This window comes from Kryptolebias marmoratus, linkage group LG3 (genome assembly GCF_001649575.2).
Source record: "Kryptolebias marmoratus isolate JLee-2015 linkage group LG3, ASM164957v2, whole genome shotgun sequence".
Taxonomy (NCBI): Eukaryota; Metazoa; Chordata; class Actinopteri; order Cyprinodontiformes; family Rivulidae; genus Kryptolebias; species Kryptolebias marmoratus.
Window position 1 is genome coordinate 8,156,943 of NC_051432.1, and position 14,061 is coordinate 8,171,003.

The window sequence follows — 14,061 nt, forward strand, 5'->3', positions numbered from 1 at the left end:
TGGAAATGAATTTTGCTTTTGTGAATCGGAAGCATTTTTATTCAATAAATGTGGAACTAATTTGTGATGCACAAATGTGCCAGAGAGCGCCGTCTCCCGGATCACTGCAGCAACTCTTTCTCCATGTGGAGTCAGCTCTGGTAACCACCCGTTGCTGTAACACTCCATCAGAGTGCAGCGGCCTTCTTCTTGACATCCACTTTAATGTTGGACCTTTTCTTTTTAATTTCAGCCAGTGATCTCAATTCTGCTCCTGCCGCATTAACAGCATTTTCCATTTTTAATTACTGATTCCAGAGGAGTGACTTCCAAATATAGCTTTTCTTCTTGCCTTAACCTCGGACACCAACACCTCTATTTCACATTCAGTGAAATTCCTTTTCTTTGTCTTGCCCATTGCGTTTGCTATAGTTATTTGGACACAGGGTGGAAGCCTGCGTTGTATTTATACTAATTTGCATCTTTATTTATGGGCAGGGACGTGGCGGTCTGCACGGCACCAGCAGCTGCGCTCTCTTTCACGCAAATTGGGATGTATGAAGGAAAAGTGCACAGTCTTGTGCTTTTCTTGGGTTCATATGCACATTTCAGACCAAAGCACGTTCATCTCTGGGACACAGAACCCGTCTCCTTCCTGAGCGGTATGATGGCTGGACACTCCCATCTTGTTTGCACTTAAAAATGTTTGTACAGATGAACGATGCACCCAAGGATGAACCAGTCCACAGTTCTCTTCCTGATATCTTGGCTGATATCTTTCGACTTTCCCTCGATGTTGCACAAGGAAGCGGTGTGTTTCAGATGCGCTTTAAATTACATCCACAGGTGTTTCTCTAAATTAACTCAGATGTTATCAACAAACCTGTCAGAAGCTTCCAAAGACATGACATCAGATGTCCTAAATTGTTTAAAGGCATAGTAATCTTTGTGTATTTAAACTTTTGACCTGAAGAAAGCAATAAAAGTTGCCTTAAAAACATTCTCTCTCTCTTATTATTCTGCCATTTAGCAAAAAGAAATAATTTTGAAAATCCTAATTGACCTAAAACGGGAAAAGTTTATTCTGATTTTGTCAGACAGTGTGAAAAAAAATGCATATGTCTTCTTATATAGTGTATGTAAACTTCTGGTTTCAACAGTATATCGCAGCCCTCCTCAGCGTCTCCCTGGTCAGACTTGTTGCCCTCCTGGTGTCACGTGGGAGAGAGCTGTGCTTAATTAGGTTCAGGCTGATCAAGTGTTTGACCTGGATCCTTAAAACGAGTCTGTTAAAACACCCAGCCCTGTCAGACAGTAGGCACCTACAGTTGGAAAGGTTTTTTTGGTTTTTTTGCTCCTCTTTTTCTGTTCTGTTTCTCTTGAGAAAAAAAAGCCATAATGTGGGCTTTGAATGCAAATAGGACATAGAAGCCAAGTGAACATTTTTGTATAAAGTTAAAACAGGTTTTCACAAATACAAAGAAAGCACAAGGTAATAATTACCAATCAGATACGTTCCTGTCATGACAGGCGTCCATTCCTCCCTATGACTGAGATCCTATTTTAAGGCGGCGGGTTAGGAACGTGTCGTGTTGTTTATAGACCAGAGTTTGACTTTGGCAGCGAGGGAGCGACGGCCTCTGGTTTCGGGGAGGCTTCTTGCGTGGACTTAACATGGAAAACGACCCATAAATCCAAAAGAATTGCTTCCCGAGGAGCTTTACTGACAAAGTCCACCAGTTTAGGTTGCAGGTAAGGTTTCTTTGTCACATTCACCTGAGTGCTGCGTGGTGTAGAGCAGGGGGGGTCTGCAAGTCGTACTGCCAAAAGACACATTTCTGCTAACTAAAACATGCTGGAGCTGCGTTCATCAAGTTGTGGCACGCGGGCCACTTCCAGTTCTCTGGGTGGAGCTTTTAACCCCCTGCGCTGGAAGTGTTAAACAAACAGAGCGTTTTAAAAATGTGATTGTTTATTACATTATAAAACTAAAAATCTCTAATGCACTTTGACATGCATTGGTAGTTTTTACATGTTAGAGCAAAAGAAAACCCCATCTTCATGTAAAGAAGGGCAGAAAAAGGTTTTATAGCATATGCTTTCTTTAATGAAATTAAAACACTGAACAGTGCAGGCCTATGGGAGCTCCACTTTAAAAAACAATAAAGCATATAATTAAAGTGACTGTAAAAACGAGGCAGGTTTGTTGGACGTTTAGTTTTGACTCATGGAATGAAATAAAAAATAAAACCCGATGCCTTCATTTGTTAGACTTAACCTGTATTTTTTATCAAAGGTGAGCTTTACTAATAATTGTGTGGCTGCTGATTCAGCGTTCACACTATTATTTTCATGTTGTTGTTTTTTTCCCATTAGTTTTTAGCAGCGACTTCTCCATACTTTGTGCTGTTTCAGTCACTCATATATCAGAATGTTCAGCTCAAACCTGAGATGGGAGCCGAGGCTTTTAAACTTTATAAATATTTAATTATATTCATAAAACTTTTCCCCAAAGAGAAACATTGAGCTCCATTCAGTTCCTTTAAAAACACTGTCGTTATTATTTTTTTACCTTCTAAGTGTACTTGCTTTGCTGTTTTTTTGTGCTACTGTTAGCTTTTAGCAACATTTTGCTGCTTTACGCTTCTAGCTAGTGTCCTGCTACTTTTACTTTCATCTTCAGCTGGTGTCATCAGTTGTCCGGCTTCCAACATTAAGACTGTATTTTTGCAGAAAATGCAAACTTTCTGGCTCTTATTGTCATCAAAAATAACTTGCCATCAGTTTGGCAGAACCCCTTTTTTGATATGTTTGCAAAACTGCGCTCTTTGTTTTTTTTGTTTTTAGCAACTAGCCATAAAGATATCCCATAAATGTGAAATTTTCAGGTGGAATTCAGAGAAAGATCACACTGTGTGGCAGGAAGTTGAATGAGCAGGCTAACAAACTACTGACAGGATTGTATCAGTCGCATATTCGCAAAAGGAAAATGGACAGGAACCCTACCCTTTTCTGTTATTGTTATGAAAATGGCGGAGCCCCATGTGGCCCGAGAGCCTCTGCTTGCAGACCCCTGGTGTAGGGAGTTGATATAAATGTCTCTGTAACAAAGTGGTCTGGACCAAAAACGCTTTACTCTTTGCCATATTTTCCTCCGAAACGTTTCATAAATGATTCTGTATTAGAGCTTTTTCGGCACATTTTTGGGACTTTTTAACAATGCAGTATTATTTTTTAAATTTTATTTTAGATTTGAGCCAGTATTCAGGCAATAAAATAAAACTTTTCTTCCTCAGAAAATACATCAGAATAACATGTGAGTCAAATACTTTCAACATTCAATCCAGTGGCGCTCCCAGAACTTTCTTGATGGGGTGTCCACTGAAAATGCTGTGGGGGGGGCGCACACCAAAACCAAAAACAATAAAAGAGTTTCATAAATTCTGTGATGCTGTAGTTGTATATTCCTCACTCTTTTAAAGTAAACTACTCCCATCCCTTTATTTTCTTTTTCACTTTAGGAGAGATGGAGAAAAGGTCGCTGTCCACACCCACCTCCGTCAGCTCTCCGGGCTCAGGCTCCGTCCTGAAGGGACCCTCCTCTCTCTCTCCCTCTCCGCCCGTCCCCGGCGAGCCCTCTGCTGCGCTGTCTCAGCGTGACGAACCAACATCTCCATCAAACTCCGGACAGCCACCTGGTTCCTCCCTGCTGGCCATACGTCCCGACTCCAAACCTGGCCCCGCAGCTCCTGCAGCCCCGGGGTCCAGCCCTCAGCCCGGCTCTGTCGCCGCTCCCGCTGCAGCTGCTGCCACAAAACGCACCTTTGCCTCTGTGGCCAAGCGCGTGATCGTGCAGGAGAGGCTCAGGAAAGCAGAGGAAGAGGATGCCCACGATGATGAGGATGGTGAGAACGTCTTTATTTTGGTTTAAGTCGGACACTGTGAGCTTCGTTTATTGACCCGGGGCTGACTAGAGTGGATGAGCCTCTTAAGATTTCCAAAAACAGCAGAGCAATGGGCCATGGAGGAGAACTGACTTCAGCTAACTGGCTCTTTGTTTGTAAAAAGTTACACAAAAACAGATTTGAGGGACACCTAAATGGGGGTCTACCATTCCTGAAAGCACATGCTTCAAACTCAAAACAGATCTGGCCCTTGGTGACATTTTATCTGCACCCCTGCAATAACATTTAAATTTTATTAGATCTGGCTCTTCAGATTGGGACAAACTCTCTGTTGCTTCTGATTTTGCTTAAAAAACTGAGCATTTTTAGTGAAGTCTTCTTGTGACATTGACTTTGAAGCCAAGAAAATTAGATTTCAATTTCTCTGTAATCTTTGATTCTGACATGAAAAGAGCAACAGAGAGCATCAAATTGGACAACAAACTCTTGTTGATGAACAAGCTGCCATTGATATTTTCTTCTTGTTTTCAAGTTAACTGTTCGTAGCTGTATGATTGGATTTGTGTTGATGGCTTTTTAGCTGTTTTAATGGGGAATGCTTATGTAGTCTTTTTAAGTTCCTGCTATTTTTTGTTGTTCGTTAAATTATGTTTCTTCTAAATTCTATATAATATGCAACTGGGAAAAGAGATTTGATAATTCTATATGAATGATTTGACATATTACATCTAAAACCAGGGTTTATTTATGTAATTTTTCAATGAATATTGATCGAGATTGGCCCTTGGCTAAGACCAAGTTTTCAGTTTTGGCCCCTTTGTGTAGCAGAGTTTGACCCCCCCTGCCTTAAATGATTGTAGATCGCTTGCTCCCTTTCATGCCAGAGTTTTACACTAAGATCATTTTGTGTTGAGAAGTGATGAAGTCATATGCACAGCCTCGTGCCGTATGGTGGAGATGTGTTAGCGTGGCTCAGGAGTCATTTTGCTGACAGACAGACAGGGTTTACATCAACAGCGGATGCCAAAGTTTTAAGCAAGAAATATTGTACAAAGTCTGGCGCTCAGAGTATGTGTTGAGGATGGGACTCTACTACCACAAAAAATTAGAGCTCAGTATTTATAAAATCTATCCGTTTTGCTGTTTGACCGTACGGCATGGCGAGCAATAATGTTTAGCTCCTCCTCCTCCTCAGACTGTGACGTGTTTGACTGCCTGCTTTCTAAGCCTCAACAAAGCATGTCACTTTGTTCAGACTGATTATTTCTGAGCCGAGCTGTCGTCAGATCTGAAGCCAAGCTGCATTGAGACTTTCCCATTATGCCTTTTCCTCAGACAGTCGCTGAGCTCTAGCAACAATAACTACCTGCCAAGATGAGTTATCTGAAGGGCTTCTGATGGGCCCCCATGTCTTTAAGAAGCAGCAAAGTGTGATGTTTTGATTGCCCGTTGCAGAAAGGCCAATGGCAGGTGACAGGGTTTTACCTGTCAGTGTGTGTGTGGTCCTATGACTGTCTGTTATCAAATTATCTCATGCACCACTGGATGAATTTGAACAAAACTAAGAAAGCAATCACTGGATGTACAGCTGCAATTGATCAACTTTGGGAGTCGATCCTGATTAAGATGGACATCAGCAAGCACAAAAATGTCTATAACTCATTGAATTTTACAGATACCAAGCTAAAATTCAATGTGGGAGTAGCTGAGAGTCACCCACGACACATACTCTGAACACAAGACTGTGCATAGCGTCATTTGTGAAGTTTGACCGAGTTTGACAACTTTGTCATTTGTCAACACAGGATGATTGGAGTCTAAAACGCTGACATGTAAGGTGACGGGCCATATGCATTCCTTCAAGGGATGCCAGGACTTTAATTTGAGTGAGATATCTTATTGGACATTTACAGAATGACTTGAATACTTCTCGTCAGACATTTCTTTTAAACTTTCATTGCATATTGACCAGGTCTAAATAACCTACAGAATTGCGAACTCTTAAATGAGGCTCAGCGTTAACATTGTGTCTGTGAGCATTCTGACCAAATCACAGACACCTGTTCAGTGGCTCACAGGTCAGCCATCTTTGTGAGGTTTTAATATCGATTGTTCTAAATATGGAATTACCAAGATGTGTGATATTGGTGTAATATTGGTCATATATAGGTGATATTATATTTCAAAGAAGGAAACCAACACCTATTAGTAGATGCAATTGCCACCCATGAAAACTGTTTTGCATGAAGGACACTGGAGGAACAGAAAGATATTATAAAGACTGATGTAACTGACGAGAATTAGTGTGAGATTACAGCAGGCCATAACTTAAGCTCTGAAGTTTTGTCACAGAATGCTTTTACAAGGAGGCAGACGTGTTTAAAATTCCCACGCCCTCACATCTCCTCCACCTCGGGCTCCTCGTTGTGCTCAAGTTGCAGCAAATGCGTCGGACGGGGTTCGGTCGCCTTTGGCCGCGACTACCGAATGCGAAGGAATTCGTAAGCGGCCCTGCATCAGAAACCCCGCCGGTTTGAAAGCCGCTGCCCTGGGGCTTTGACCGCCTGGGATCGGCCGAGACGTTCACTCCTTTTAATCTCTTGTCAGATGAAGAGCCAGAGGAGGAGCTGAGTGTGGAGCAGCTGGAGGAGAAGGCCAGTACTGGAGATGCCAGGGCTCAGACCCGGGTGAGTGGGAGCATGAGCACGCACACACACACACACACACACACACACACACACACACACACACACACACACACACACACACACACACACACACACACACACACACACAGACTGCCTCCTGGCATTGTTGTCAGTCCTGCTGGCTGACTCAGTCCTGGTGCGTTGCTATTTTCTGCAGCTCGAAAGACGATCCCTCGGGATTCCGGTGTGATACATGCTATACTGGCACATTAAGAAATCATTAGGAAAACCAGCAGCGTGTGCTGAATTCATCCCAGAGAGGATTAAACATGCTCACTGGTTTAACTCATAACCGGGAACTTTCCATGTAAGGCCTGCCACCTCTGGTTTTTAAACGTTCAGTCCCATCTTCAAGCTATACATTGTTGTTTTTTATAGCCCTTGTAATGAGTGTGTGTATGTGTGTGTGTGTGTGTGTCTGTGCTCCATCATATGAGTCAGCACAGCTGCAGAGTAGATTGGGGTTTGGTCCTTCCAGCGACGCCTCATGTGTCACAACACTAGCCACAGACCATATGTGTTTATTGTCAAACATAAAGGTAGGTTCGCTGTGAAATAGATCCATTATATGTCGCTTATCTATATTGCTTTCGAGGCAGTAAAAGATCATAGTGTTGGACTTTTTTTTTTTTTTTGGGGGGGGGGGGTGTTACCAGTACAAAAATCTGTTCAAATAAAGATGAGACATTTGTTAATAACTGTGTGTGTGTTTGTGAAGAAAGTTATGTGAAGACGGTTAAGATTAGAAAACAGTCACTTGATCTGTCCACGAGGCCTCAGCTGCCCCCGTTAGTTAGCCAGGACAGGAACCCTGACAGCCGCCCCAAAGCGTTACGGACTTTGTAGTTTTTTTGGCCACAAAGTAAAGATGGAGGAGCTTCACTGAGAGCAGGAAAGCTCTCATCAGAAACACGGTGCGCCATGAGGGGTTATCGAGGGAAATACTTTGGAGATAAAAAGTTATTGATGAATTCCACACAGTTCTGAGGTGGAGGCTGAAACCTGAGCTCATTCATTCATTCATTCATTCACTGTATGAAGAGTATATATTGTCAAACAACTTGTGAACTAAAGATCTAAAGTAAACTAAATATCACATAACTGAAACATTCTGTGGCACATTATAAGATAACAGATGGAGTATCTTTACACGATCCACAAAAAGAAAACAAAAATTATAAAGAGAAGCCAGAAAGATAAATGTACTGTCGTACTGATGTTTGGAGGGTGAATTCTCTACCCAGCCAGTCTTTCTGGTTGGAGGACGACTTTACCATCTTTGTGTTGCTGCGACATCAACACCTTTGTTGAAGCCAGTGATCATTCTTCTACATTATTGTTAACATTAACAAGCTTCAAACACCTGCAGGTCTGAAGTTTACCCAGACTTCTTTACCTGAGCACAGTAGGTGTAAACGCAAAGTTCTCTAAAGTGTGCTGTAACCTGTCTCCAGTCGAAATCCACACATTAATCCCCCCCCTTCACCTTCACCTTCCAGCTGGGTCAGCACTACTTGATTGTCGCTGAGGAGAAGGACGCGGAGTTCAACAACCGCCTCGCTGTTAACTGGCTGATTAAAGCGGCCAAACAGGGGCGAAAGACTGCCGCGAGGCTCCTTCAGCGCTGCTGGATCCAGAAAAAAGGTTGGCGTTTAGAAACTCGTTACGTGCATCGTTGTTGTGCGTGCAGTTCAGTAAGTGTCCGCCGTCTTTTTCCAACCCCGCAGGGATCACGTCAGAGAATGAGGCCGATGTGCGCATGCTGTCAACAGAGAGCAGGTTTGAGCTGGCAGTACGGAAAGCCGCCATGATGATGTACTGGAGGCTGAACCCAGACAGGAAGAGGAAGGTGGCTGTGTCTGAGATGCTGCAAAACGTCGGCCAGGTCAACACAGCGCCAGGTAGGGGGCAGGTCCAGATCCACGCGTCATCAGAACCACATCATGCTTTGAGACACATGCTCCCTCAGAGCCTGCTGTCACACTGTATTCCCATATGTGATTCCAATGTTTGCAGCTGCCTTAGGGACATGTGGCAAGCAGCTTGTGTATTTATTCAATATCATTGATATGGAACGTGATTTTTGCACACTGGTTTGCACTGATGCTGAATGTATCTGTTCACCTGATCCAGTCAACTCCTGGTGACTAATATATTCAGTGTTCTTTGCCGTTTTTAACGAGTAGCCATTAGCCTAGCCTGGACTAAGACTTTTGCCTCTTTCTCCATACTTTGTGCTCCATGACGGATGTCACAGCTGATAAGGTAGTAAAACCTTGACAGAACATCGCTTCAAAACTGACCAGACTATCCCTTTAAGTTGCAAGAGACAGTCGTCGACTAGTTTGGTCCAGTAGTCCACCAACGCATTAAAAAGCCAACTAGTTGGGACTTTTGGGATACTATGGGCAAAAATTGCACTTGATGTCAATGATGTCAAATAAATACACAAAGGCTCGCCATACTATGGGGAATTTGTCATTTGTCACTATCAGGGGGCACTGCAAGCAAGACTCCTGTCCCAACTTCAGGCCAAACCCAGAAGGTGCTGGAGAGCATGGTCAACAAGGACTGTGGGTATAAAAAAAGAGATTCAAAGATTCAAAATACATTTTGTTTTGTTTTACAAAATGATTTTCCGCCCCCGTAGCCAATCAGCTAGTGGATCTGGACGACTTCGTTGAGATAACAAAAAAGTACGCACAAGGCATCGTCCCACCCGCTCCTCCGAAGGAGAGCCCGGTCACATCCATACCTGAGAGCTCTGCTCTGCCTGACAGTCCCAAGGAGGTATAAACACCCAGTCAGCTTATACGGACAGAATATTTCATCATCAGAACAGTTATGTGTAGATATGAGTGTGTGTGACTGTGTTTGAAAAGCACAAGACGGAGGGAGCCTCAAAAGGAAACAAGAAGGTGCTGAAGCATTCCTGGAGTTTTGGCTGCAGTGGGATGATGCTGGACACCAAGCAGACTGGTGCCATGAAGTCCCGCTTGATGGTATTCCAATTCACAGCTTGTGTGGAATCTCTCATCTGTTTAAACACTTCATCAGACTTGTTTTTTGTTTTGTTTTTTTGGTTCCTGTCTGCCCGTGGTGGTCAGATGCTGCAGTACCCGCTGCATGCAGTCATTGAGATGAAGGAACACCTGGTGGACTGGGCGTCGCGGGCCGGCGTCATGTGGCTGAGCACGATCATCCCCACGCAGCACGTCAACGCCCTCATCTTCTTCTTCATCATCAGTAACCTAACCGTTGACCTGTTCGCGTTTGTCATCCCTCTGCTCGTCTTCTACCTCTCCTTCATCGCCATGATCATCTGCACTCTGAGGATTTTCCAGAGCAGCAAGGTTCACGTTTTCCAGTTCCTTTAGCTTTCCTGCTATATTTCTTTTACCGTATGTTTTCTTTTTTATTTGTTCGTTTTTTTAACAACAAAATATTTCTGTACGTCTTTTGCAATCTGAATCCTTCTACATACGTTGTGCTACTTTAGCCAATTGTATATCAAAACATTCAGTTCATAATAATAAAAAAGAATTTAATTTGTAACGCACTATTCGTTAACAAAAATATCAAAATGCTCAGTTCATTCAGGAAATGAGTGCTATGCCTTTTAATTTGTCTTTTTTTTGCTTCTTAAAATATTTAACTTTATCTATAAATATTGTCCCCATAAAAATACTTATAGGCTCTATTTTTGTCATCTTATGCGAATTAAATTTTTAAAGCTATTGTTCTGCTTTTTGCATTTACAGTTTTAGCCAGCATTTTGCTCCTTTTAGCTTCTAGCTGCAGTCAGTCTTACTTAGTGTAGTCCAACTTGTTTCTGGTACACTCTGACCGAAGAACCTTCCTTCTTTCTTCCAGACCTGGGAGAACTTCCGGGCCCTGACGTCTCTGCTGACGCGTTTCGAACCGGGCCTCGACGTGGAGCAAGCGGAGACCAACTTTGGCTGGAACAACCTCGAACAATACGTTTACTTTCTCATTTCTGTCTTTTTTGTCATCTTCTCCTTCCCCGTAGCCGACAAGAAATGGATTGCGTGCTCTGAGCTGTCCACCGTGGCCATCTTTTTTACCGCTGTCAGCTACTACAGCCTGAGTCCGGCGGCCGCAGCGTACGCGCGCAGGGCCATGTTCATAGAGGTGGCTGCCCGTCGCTGGGTTTCCTGTTCCTCATAGTCTTGTCTGCCATTTTTAATCCCAAGAAAGGCTGACAGTCATGTCCTCGCCTGTCTGCTTGTGCTCGTTAGCATGTCTGAACCACTCAAAGAGTTTTAATGAAAGTAGTCAGTGCATGTTTGTCTACAGCTGATTAACTTTTGGAGTTGGCTTGATTGAAAACAACTTTGTTAAATTTGCGTAAATGAGCTAAATCTGGTGGGGTAGTAGCTGAGAGTCATTCCCAATGTGTGCTCTTAGCGCTAACAGGCCTAGTAAGATCTCACATTATCACAGATCATTTACAAAGTCTGGCTCATAATAATGTGTTTTTTGTTTAACTTTGGCATGAAAGGCGGCGGGTGATATGCATTTCTTCAAGGGATCCAAGGCCGTTAGTTTATTCTCTGTATTTGTTGTGCTAAACATGCTTGATCGTGGAGTTTTAATGAGATTAAGGCAGTGCTGTTAAAAAAAAACATCTCTGCACGTGTTTCTGCTCAGGTAGCCTCCAGTCTGCTGTACCTGACGCAGCTGCTGCCAGAGGACATGACGGGGCTTCGCTTCCTGGGGCGCACCTTCACCACGCTGCCGCTTGGACAATCTGTGGTCCTGAAGCTCAGTCTCCCCTGCCTCCTCTACGTTTACCTCTTTTACCTGTTCTTCAGGTGAGAAGCTGCGTTTATCTCATCGTCTCGGAACCGATTGGTCCTCTTGTTCTGCCTGTCAGTCACGTTACGTTGCAGACCTTCGCAGCTGTCTTTCCGTCTCCTCCCTCAGCATGGCGAGGACCCGTGGTTTCCGGGGCACGTACTGCTTCCTGATTCCGTACCTCGTCTGTTTCATGTGGTGCGAGTTCTCCGTGGTCCTCCTCCAGAACTCCTCTGCCGTGGGGTTAATACGCACCTGCGTGGCGTACTTCCTGTTCCTGTTCGCGCTGCCCGTTCTGGCGTTTGGCCTTGCCGCCATGTTCTTCATCCAGCTCTTTAAGTGGTTCCTTGACCTGGAGCTGACGAAGATGATCGTCACGCTGGCCATCTGCGCCATCCCTGTCACTCTGCGGCTCTGGACGCGCTACAGCATGTCCATCCTGGATGTTTTCCGCTCCTTCATGCGCTGGGGCCCCGTCAAGTTCATCCTGCTCTGCATCTCCATGGTGATCCTGCTGTTCTCTGTTTACTTGTACCACGCCGAGGGCCAGAAGGTGTACAACTCCACCCTGACCTGGGACCAGTACAGCCAGGCCTGCGGGCCCCCTGCCTGGGAGTCCAAAGGCATGGCCCAGACGCAGATCTTCTGCAGCCACCTGCACGGACACAGAGTCACGTGGGCCGGCCGGTTCAAGCACGTCCGGATAGCCGAGACGGAGAACGGAGCGCAGTCTGTCATCAACATCCTGCCGGTGTTCATGGGAGACTGGCTGCGCTGCTTGTACGGTGAAACGTATCCCAAATGCGAGCCAAAGGACGTGACGTTTGTGAACCTGACCGCTGCGGAAGCGAACAGCTCCTCCGTCTCCCTGCCCACGCTGCTTCGACTGCAAGAGGAGGAGGAGCTGTGCCAGGTCAAGGCCCTGGCCAAGCACTCCTGCCACGTCAAGCGCTTCGACAGCTACAGGTTCGAGGTGACGGTGGGGATCGTGCACGACGGAAGCGCCCAAGCAGAGGACCCAGCCAGGGATATAATCCTGATGGCCAGCCACGAGTTCAGACAAGTGCTGCTAAACCTCAGACCCGGGAACGTTGTGGAGTTCAGCACTAAGCTGGAGGGCCGTCTGGGAGCAAAGGCGCCTGCCTTCGAGCTCAAAGCTATCCACTGTCTGGACTGCGCTTTGTCCAGGCTGACCGGAGGTCGGCAGGTGAAGATAGAGAGAAACTGGAGGCGCACCACCATGAGGGCCCTGAAGTTCGCATTCGATTTCTTCTTTTCACCGTTTCTATCTGCGAACTTCACTGCCTGAGAAGGAAAAAGGCAAGAGATTTGAACTGATAATGACTTTAATGAGTGATTTTTTTTAAAAGAATGAATAACGTTTTTGATGTGATTATCTTGTTCCAGATTTTATTTAAGGTTTGGTTTACAAATAGTTCTAATATGGGTCACTGGGTTGTAGCTGTGTTCTGACATTTCAGTAGTTTTTTATTGTAGGCAGATGGCGAAAATTGTCAGAAGGTCACACATGATAATGGTAATGCTGACTGCTGCTGGAGATGTGTTACCACTAAATCTTTACATTTTGTGTGTTTTTGCTGCTGTTTTTGTATTTCAGAGTGTTTTTAAGCCACACTGTGTTTTTTCTAACACCATAAATCTGAATTTGTTGGTGTTCATGACAAAACTCATATGTCAAAATGACAAATTCTAATAAAATTTTCAGAAACACCACCCCATTCATTGCTGCTGCACGTAATCAAACTTTGCAAGTTTTTTTCTTTTTTTTCTCCAGGTTAATGCAGTAATAGCTAAGATGGTCTTTAGTGGATTTCTTTCCATGTTACTGAGATCATCAATGTGTTATTTTGTTCCTCAGTCACAGTATCTACCACTCAGTCACCTCGAACGTTCCTGTTGTCCTTTGCGTTGGTTTTCCTTAGTTTTTTTTGACTCAGAACTAAAATGCCAAACTCAAAATCAACTGCAGATTTTACCGTGATGATAAAATGAGTAGAAAAAGTTCAGAGCTGTCAGTAAAACCATTTTTTATCAGTTGTCCAATTATATTAGTCCCCACCCCAATAAAAATGCTATTTTTTTTTCTTATCTTTTCTGTCCTCAGTTTGTTAAATATATTTCAGAAAAACTGTTTTTGCGTGTGTGTTTGTATAAAAGATGAATTGTTGGGCCAAACCATTCTTCGAAAATATTTCAAAATGTATGGTTAGGTTTTTTTTTTCTTGTTTAAAAGATATATAGGAGAGCTTTCATTGGTACATTTCTTGGTTATAAAATCATTTGGGCTTCAGTTGTGTGAGTGATGTCATGCCTGTTTAGGAATATTTCTGCTCACAGAAGTCAGTTTTAAAGTAAAACCCCGTATCTTATCTCCAATTACCTGTTTTGAATGCTTCAGGTTAGGAATAATTATTGAAAATTACATAATAACCAAAGTACACTTATTGGTTCTTTGCTTCTGTTAAAAAGTCATGCTGTTTTCGTACTGAATCTTTTTTTTTAATGTTTAAATCTGACACCTTTGTCATAACTCGGGAGGTACTGTCCAGAAAAGCGAAACCAAGACCAAAACACGGAGACGGAAGTAAAAGTGAATTTATTTACAGGGTGAGACTATATACAGTGGGCGG

General features: G+C 43.8%; 1 protein-coding gene across 1 annotated transcript; it reads left to right on the plus strand.

Moving 5' to 3' along the window:
• The first annotated feature begins 1,574 nt into the window (after positions 1 to 1,574).
• Positions 1,575 to 13,144, plus strand: wfs1a (Wolfram syndrome 1a (wolframin)). The gene is made up of 12 exons (XM_017425784.3): positions 1,575 to 1,731; positions 3,501 to 3,884; positions 6,492 to 6,571; positions 8,092 to 8,236; positions 8,320 to 8,493; positions 9,088 to 9,165; positions 9,243 to 9,382; positions 9,475 to 9,594; positions 9,700 to 9,945; positions 10,466 to 10,744; positions 11,264 to 11,427; positions 11,540 to 13,144. Exons 2-12 carry the CDS (start codon positions 3,506 to 3,508, stop codon positions 12,717 to 12,719), a joined length of 2,985 nt encoding a protein of 994 aa, XP_017281273.1. The 5' UTR covers positions 1,575 to 1,731; positions 3,501 to 3,505; the 3' UTR covers positions 12,720 to 13,144.
• Positions 13,145 to 14,061: the final 917 nt, after the last annotated feature.